The sequence below is a fragment of the Brassica napus genome, chromosome C6 (genome assembly GCF_020379485.1).
Source record: "Brassica napus cultivar Da-Ae chromosome C6, Da-Ae, whole genome shotgun sequence".
Lineage (NCBI taxonomy): Eukaryota > Viridiplantae > Streptophyta > Magnoliopsida > Brassicales > Brassicaceae > Brassica > Brassica napus.
The window spans coordinates 1,034,739-1,042,945 of record NC_063449.1 but is presented as its reverse complement, the minus strand read 5'-3'; the positions used below and the strand labels follow the sequence as shown (position 1 = coordinate 1,042,945).

The 8,207-nt window shown below is 44.4% G+C and overlaps 1 protein-coding gene across 1 annotated transcript; it reads left to right on the top strand.

The window, feature by feature from the left end:
- The first annotated feature begins 1,935 nt into the window (after positions 1-1,935).
- LOC106421507 lies at positions 1,936-4,566 on the top strand. Its single transcript, XM_048761166.1, has 5 exons — positions 1,936-3,249; positions 3,353-3,627; positions 3,748-3,988; positions 4,091-4,503; positions 4,560-4,566. The coding sequence occupies exons 1-5, from the start codon at positions 1,936-1,938 to the stop codon at positions 4,564-4,566; spliced, it is 2,250 nt and encodes a 749-aa protein (XP_048617123.1).
- The last annotated feature ends 3,641 nt before the right edge of the window (positions 4,567-8,207 follow it).

Sequence of the window (8,207 nt, the reverse complement as noted above, 5' to 3'; positions counted from 1 at the left end):
GCCGAGTTAAAGCTTGAGGATCCAACCGACCCTTCTGAGGTTCAAGACCCGTCCGGCTCTATCCAGTTCTCTTCTATTGACCATAGCCAAGCCGGCTTAATCATCTCCACATTCAGCCTTGACCCATCCGTCCCAATTGATCCCGGTTTAGAGGCTTAGCCGTCTGATCCGATTAAGGTAAGCATGTAAGATTTCAATTGATTTCTAACCGGTTTATTGTTTTTGATTTGTGTCTGGTTCATTTATTTCGATTTGGTTAAGACATTATGGGCAAATTGTTAAGTCCTTTTTATTTCTTTGAGTCTAATAATTCAGGCCTTTGTTAGCCTTGCTTTAGAGTCCAAGTAGAGTCGGCCCTTTTCTGTTTAGGCCTTTTCGTTTTAGAGTCCAAGAGTGTCTTTGTTGTTTTGTTCAAGTCCCCTAGAAGGGCAAAGCTGCATCGGGTATTTAATCCCCCTTATGAGCGGCCGTGTATTTTTTCAGACAAGATAATATATGAGTCAGTTTGCCCCAGCAAAACCCTAAGCCTTTCAGTCGTGAGAAACTATTGAGAGCACTGTTCTTGACATATCAAAGAGCCGGCCATTGTTCTTTGTGGAGTCCATCGATCCATTCCATTCCTTGTCCGATCTTGAGAGAGACACACGTCCAGCAAGAGCCGGAACCATCTCTATCCATCAATCCATTCGCTGATCTTGTTGAGAGAGACATACATCCAGCAACATATCCCATCTTCCATCTCTCTATCTTTTCCTTTGTTTATCATTTAGAATCGCATTTTGTCTTTCCTTGTTGCTGAATTCGTTTTAGATCATATAAGAAAACCCTCATAAAAATCATTCATATAGTTGTTCTTTGTTTCCAGTCCATCAAAAATCTAAGAAAACTCATAAAAATATCTTGCTTGTCTCAGGTACATATCGCGACCAAGAAGCCCTAGACGAGCAGCCGGCCCCTTGAGACCATCCGTTCGTACCGGTTCCGAACCTCGCATGTCCTCCAGTCCGTGCCTACAACATTTTTGGTATCAGAGCTGAAGTTCCTAAACTTTCAGTTCTTTTTGTTCTTAGTTCCATTGTTCTTGTCGATTTCTTAAAAAAAAAAAAGGTTGTTTGATTCTTCCTATTTCGGATATCCAAAAAAAAAAAAAAAAAAAATCTTGTTCTTTCCTTATTTGGTTGATTCGATTTCAATTAGCATTTAATTTTTTGAAATTGTTCTCCAAGTTTTCCAATTAAAAAAAAAAAAGTTGTTTGATTCTTCCAATTTCGAAAATCCAGAAAAATTCTTGTTCTTTCCTTATTTGGTTGGTTCGATTTCAATTAGCATTTATTTTTTTAAAATTGTTCTCCAAGTTTTCCCATTTAAAAAAAAATTGAATTTACTTTCTTTCCAAGTTTTCGAAAACTCAACAAAAAAAAATAATATCAACTTTCTTTTTTTTTCAAGATCGATTTGCCTTTTTTAATTCTTGCATTTATTTTCTTCCTTGGTCGATACTCTTGTATCTGATCCAATTTCCTTATTTAAATCATCCATATCCCTTGCATTTCCTCTTTTCCCCGTGAGTTTATTCTTGTAGACATGGGAGAAGCAGGTCGGGACCAAGCCGCTATCAATGCTCAGTTCCTAGCCGCCAATGAAGAGATCAGGGCGAGCCTTAGGGTAATAACCGAGCAGCTTACTCATATCCAGCAGCGAGACAGACCTAACGGACCGCGACCGCCAGCCAGACGCCAACCGTACCAGTCGGATCAAGACTCAGATGCGGACAGTACCGGCGATACTCAAAGCCGCGAGGCTGAGCAACAAAACCGAGCTGGAGACGGACGAGGCCGATAACGGAGGGTCCAAGGAGGCGACGACCCAGGCCGAAGGAGAGGCCGGGACCGAGAAGAGGAGGAGCCGTGGATAGGAGGCAAGGACCTTAAGCTGATGCCCCCTACATTTGCTGGAAAGGTTGATACGGACGCTTACATAACATGGGAAAAGCGTATGGAGTATATCTTTGAATACTACAGGTACTCCGAGGCTAGGAAGATCGCCCTAGTAGCTGCTCAACTGACCGACAATGCCTTAGCCTGGTGGGATCGAGACGTTGCCAAGGCCGGTCCAGTATGGAGAGCCCACACCTGGGCTGAGATGAGAACTAAGCTCCGTGGCAGGTACATTCCCTCATACTATAAGCGGGACTTACTAAAACGTTTCCGTAAGTTGTCTCAGGGTACTAAATCTGTGGAGGAGTATTTCGAGGAGTTTGAGTCTCTTCGACAAAAGCTGGAAGTTGAGGAGCCGGAACCGTCCCTGATGTCCCAGTTCCTAGACGGTTTACATGACCGGATTGCCCGCAAGGTGGAGAGGCAGCCGTATGAAGACATCCAGGACTTGCTACACTATGCTATCATGGCGGAGCAACATATCAAGCGGAAGACCGCGTCCACCAGCCGAAGTAAGCCCACATGGACGACACTAGCCGCCAAGACCGTAGATAAGGGCAAGGCGATTGAGATAGAAAGCCGGTACAAGAAGAATCAGTCCGAACAGTCCGGAACAAACCAGACAGACCAAGGTAAAACACAGGCCCAAAACTTAAGAACTCGTGATATTGTTTGTTATAAGTGTCAGGGCAAAGGACATTATGCTAGAGACTGTCCAAACAAGCGAGTGATGGTCCTTAAGGCCGATGGAGAGTATGAGTCCCAAGATGAGGCCGAGGTAGGAGCTGTTGTGTCCGATGAAGAGGTGACTGACTATCCAGAGACTGGCGAGTTACTTGTGACCAGGAGAGCCCTTAGTGCCCTCTTTGATCCCGAGACTATCCAGAGAGAGAACATCTTTCACACAAGATGCAGTGTGGAACAAAAGGTATGCAGCCTTATAATAGATGGTGGTTCTTGTACTAACGTGGCCAGCAAGTATCTTGTTGATAAGCTAGGTCTAATCAAGACTCCACACCCGCTGCCATACCGCCTTAAATGGCTCAATGATGAAACCGAGCTTAAGATAGCTGAGCAAGTGGCGGTATCCTTCAGCATTGGCAAGTACCATGATGAGGTCAAGTGTGACGTTGTTCCAATGCAATCCGGCCACTTACTCCTAGGCAGGCCATGGCAGTTTGACAAAGAGACCATTCACCATGGTCGGACCAATGTGTACAGCTTCAGCCACAACAACAAGAAGCACAATCTCACGCCCATTAGTCCGCAAGAGGTACATGAAATGCAAAAGGCTATGGATCAGGCCAGTAAGGTAAGTAAGACCAACTTGTACATCAATTCCGGTCAAGTTATGAAAACTTTATATGATCACACACAGGTGCTACTAATGATCTTTAAGGAAGGTTGTTTTGTAGGTCTGGAAGTCCAAGAGCTCCCACCTGAGGTGCAGAACCTCATGGATAGGTACAAGGAGGTGTTTACCTCCCATCCGAGGGATCGAGCATCAGATCGATCTCGTGCCCGGTGCTCCGCTACCAAACCGAGCCGCTTACCGAGTCAGCCCTGAGGAGGCCAAGGAGTTGGAAAAGCAAGTTCGAGACCTCATGGGAAAAGGATATATCCGGGAGAGCCTAAGCCCGTGTGCCGTTCCAGTCCTGCTAGTCCCCAAGAAAGATGGAACTTGGCGGATGTGTGTGGATTGCCGAGCCATCAACAACATCACCATCAAATATCGGTACCCTGTACCTAGATTAGATGATATGTTGGATGAACTAAGTGGGTCTACTGTGTTTTCAAAGATTGATCTCAGGAGTGGATACCATCAAGTTCGCATGAAGGAAGGGGACGAGTGGAAGACTGCTTTCAAGACCAAGCAAGGTCTGTACGAATGGCTTGTGATGCCGTTCGGCCTCACTAATGCGCCAAGTACCTTCATGAGACTCATGAACCAGGTCCTAAGGCCATACATCAGTAAGTTTGTAGTGGTCTACTTTGATGTCATCTTGATCTACAGTCAGTGTCTAACCGATCATGTTGGACATCTAGAACATGTTTTGTTAACTCTCAAAAGGGAAGGCCTTTATGCTAATTTTAAGAAATGTGTCTTCTGCACTGATCAATTGGTACTTTTAGGTTTTGTTGTGAGTTCGCAGGTACTAAAGGTTGATGAAGAGAAGATCAAGGCGTTCGAGGAGTGGCCTACCCCGTCCACCATTGGCCATGTCCGAAGCTTCCACGGCTTGGCTAGCTTCTATATGCGTTTTGTGAAAGACTTCAGTACCATTGCTGCTCCCATGACCTTGGTGATTAAGAAGAACGTATCTTTCACTTGGGGACCAGCCCAAGAAGGGTCTTTCAATAAACTCAAATATAGTTTGACACATGCACCCGTCCTTACTCTTCCTAACTTTGATAAACCTTTTGAGATTGAGTGTGATGCATCAGGAACAGGGATAGGAGCTGTGTTGACCCAAGGAGGCCGGCCTGTGGCCTTCTTCAGTGGGAAATTGAGTGGAGCTGCCCTCAATTATCCCACCTATGATAAAGAGCCTTATGCTCTAGTAAGGTCTCTTGAAACTTGGCAACATTATCTTTTGTCTAAGGAGTTTATTATTCATACAGATCATGAGACCCTTAAACATTTGAGAGGCCAAACAACACTCAAGAAGAGGCATGCTAGGTGGCTTGAGTTCGTGGAGACCTTTCCCTATGTGATAAATTACAAGAAGGGGAAAGACAACGTGGTGGCCGATGCCTTGTCTAGGCGTCTGTGGGAACCAAAATTCGCACTGTCGATTTACGTTTAAATTAGGAAAGTTAGGAGAAACCCTAATTTCCCAGAGGTCCCGGATATCAGTTAAACCACACGCCAACAATCAGAACACGCAAGTAAAGACGAAAAGAAATAAGAAATCGTAAAAGAGAGCAAAAGGAGTTTTATTCCGAATTCGCGTATGAGCGTTACAACAAGGTAGAAGCCTCGGCTATGAGAGCTGTCGGCGAGATTCCTAGTTCTAACAACCTAAGACTGGAAAACCTAGTTGAGTCGCAGCTCGAAATAACAAAAACGGAAAGTTGCCTAATTGCTCTAAGTGCTAAGTTTGCTCTCCGAAAAGTCCTTCCCATGCATCCCGCCTAGGACCCCTTATATACTGGCTCCAAGGTCGGTTTACGCTTTTCCTCTTCTGCCCTTAAGCCCCCGTAGCATAAAAATGGAGATATTCCATTTTGTCTGATCTTCGTAATTATCTTCCAAATTTCGTATTTATCCGCGGAAACTTGGCATTTATCTTCCCTTGCGAACCAAGCGTAAACCGACATGCGGTTTACGGGCTGTTGGTTAAGAAATCGTAAGTCGGGCCTCGAGTCATGTCTTAGGTCCCTTTGGGCCGTCTTCCGACTAGAAGCGTTTATTACGGCTTCTTTCGATAAAGAATGAACTTTCCGCGGTTTTAACGGTAAAGTTTGATTGATAACTTAGAAATGCCGTGGAATGTGAGACGGGTTCGCTACGGTATTCGGGAGATAGCATCGAATGGTAGACGAGAATGCATGGACTAATGTCGTATCGACGTTTCGGAAGAGCTCGGTCGCTACGTAGCGACCGAACTTTGGTTCGAGCTCGGTCGCTACGTAGCGACCGAGCATCTGCTCGAGCTCGGTCGCTACGTAGCGACCGAGCGGAATGGGCGTTTGGTCGCTACGTAGCGACCGAGCGGAATGGGCGTTTGGTCGCTACGTAGCGACTGAGCTTTGGCTCGAACTCGGTCGCTACGTAGCGACCGAGTGGAGCACGCGTGAGGTCGCTGCGTAACGATCCTTCTCGAGCTCATGTCCGATGATTCGCGTTTCTTCTACTAAGGTTTTTCGTAAAGAAGAATCTATTTCGAAAAATATTTGTCGAAGAATTTTTCTACGTTTTTCTTCTTCGGAGATTTGGACGTTAACTTCGTCGCAACCGTTTTCGACCACAACATTCACAAAACCGTTCATGCCTATTTTTATGGACTTTCAGACATTGATTCTGTCGTGACCGATTTTGACCCCAACAGTTAGCCCCCCAGCTCGTTAGAACCATGAGATTCTAGCGTGAGGTTTTTGCGAGTGGCTTGGCAAGTTAGGTGAGTTAGGCGGAATTAATGGTCGAAAAGATTCGTGGTAAGTGGTGTTCTCGCTCTTCTAAGAGTGGAACGCGATAAGATTGGGGCTGCGCCTTATGACGGCTGCCTACGTACCCTTGTTGAAGGGATCAAGCCTTTCGTAGTTCGTCTTGGAGTTAAGGTTCTTATGACTTGTTTTCCAGCGAGACCTTTACGGTCTAGTTTTTATGTAGCGGTTATCAGGCGTGTTGCTGTCGATGGCATTTTATACGGGTGTAGAAGGAAGACTACGAGTTGTCATCTCGTAATCTAACTCTGTGTGAACTGCTATATCCGTGATCTGTTTCGAGAGTTTTCCGCAGTGTGTAAATCTTGCGGGATTTCTGAAGTCGCTCTAATATTAGCAAAGAGACAAATTTTGGGATCTCGTATCGAGGTTTTTGATACTATGCCTATAGATGTTAGAGACCAGTGCGATGGGTTTAGGGCAAGACCTAGGTTTACTCCTGGTTTTAAAGGGTGCGATGACTAATTCGACTTACGTATCCCGTTTCAGTTTCATCCTGATTCCATACAGATTTAAAGTCCGCGATAGGTTCTCGGCTTATACGACTTGTATGGTTGGAACCGAGCATCTCTCCAAGGACAATTTTTAAGCCTCCTGGAAGTGCTGACCAAAAATTTTGGGTTTCTTTTATAGCGCTATTATCCTTCTGTCGGATGTACGATAGTCATCTCCACGAGATGGCTAAGTCTGTTTAGGACGTTAAGAGTTCGTTGTGATCAGCAACAAACTTAATGGTTAAAAATATCATTTCGAGTCTTCGCGAAGGATATGTTTTGAGAAGATGTTAGTGCGTATGACTGTCTGGTCTTCCAAGAAAGTGTTTTTATCGAGGAAGGAAATTTCGTCAAAGAACAAACCTTTAGGCGTCTGCGACGTCTCGCGAGGCTGAAGATTTGTTATTCTTTCGTATTCCTCATTTCGTTCTTGAAATGTTTGCGGGCTTGAGATGTTTTGCGATGTTGCAAGGGTTTAGTCTTAGCCCTTCGTTTTAGAAACGTTCCTGTTTGACTACGGATGTTCGCAGCCAAAATTGTTGTTCCTGTTTGGATGCTAATAATTTGATTTGCGATCGAGGAATTAGGACCGAGGTGTCGCGTAAATTTTTCCATGGGAAGAAGCGTTTTCCTTCATAGTGCTATGTGAAGTGTTGGCTTTCCGAGATCTATTTCGTGCATTTTTTAGGATGTTTCGTATAACTCTAGAAGCTTTGTTACAAATTTTTCCTTGCATGCCGCGTATTATGGGTAAAACGTTGCGGGCTTAAAGTGAATTGTGGAGCGTATTGAACTCGGTCAATTTTCGAAAAGTTTAGATCTTCCTTTAACCATTTGGTTGTTAGGACTGAGTTTCGTTACGAAGAATTTATCATATGACTTCCGACTGTAGGTTATACGATAATTATTCTCTTAATAGTCACACGAAGTTTGTAGACAAATAGTAGATTTTCGTTTAGCCGTTAAGTGATGGAGCTATGGTTTCTCAAATAGTTTGGCTTGGCGTGAGGGATGTGTTCACTTAGATAGCCAAGGATGTTGTAGGTCAAAGATTAGACCATGGTACTTTAACATTTAAGGTCATGTTAGTTTACGATCGTCCTTAAAGGGGATGGCAAATATTGGTTTGGACCTTTAGTGGAAGGCGTAATTGACCGAGGGCCAAAGAGCGCTTGTTGAGATTGATAGGCCAAGTTTGCCGGGGTTATCCATGCTAATATGGCCGATAGTCGTAGAAAACGATTCTCCGCTCTAGGTTTCAGTTATACGATGATTATTTCGTATAATGTGACCTATAGTCTTATGAAAATTGAATCTTTTTTGCCTGAGGAAGACGAAGCCCAAGAGGTTTGCTACATAACCAGTGTGGAGTCAGTGGCGGGACGACTGCCTTCTCGGATGTGACCGAGGGAAAAGAAAAGCATAAGCCAGCGAGCCGCATGGTTCTTCATAAAGCCTGTTATGTTAACTTTAGAAGGTTTCTTCGTAATACATGGTCTGATTGTACGAAGGATTTTTCGCGTAAGTAACGGAGACCGGTTTTACGAAGGTTGTAGATCGGTCATATGTAAACATATGTTAAAGTATCGTTATTTCTATGGGTTTCATG

What these genes read in the sequence shown, in the direction of transcription:
- LOC106421507 (XM_048761166.1), top strand. Translation starts at nt 1,936, where the DNA reads ATGCCCCCTACATTTGCTGGAAAGGTTGATACGGACGCTTACATAACA. An exon ending in CTATGGATCAGGCCAGTAAG is followed by an intron (nt 3,250 to 3,352) that starts GTAAGTAAGACC and finishes GTTGTTTTGTAG; the next exon opens with GTCTGGAAGTCCAAGAGCTC. An exon ending in AAAGATGGAACTTGGCGGAT is followed by an intron (nt 3,628 to 3,747) that starts GTGTGTGGATTG and finishes GATTGATCTCAG; the next exon opens with GAGTGGATACCATCAAGTTC.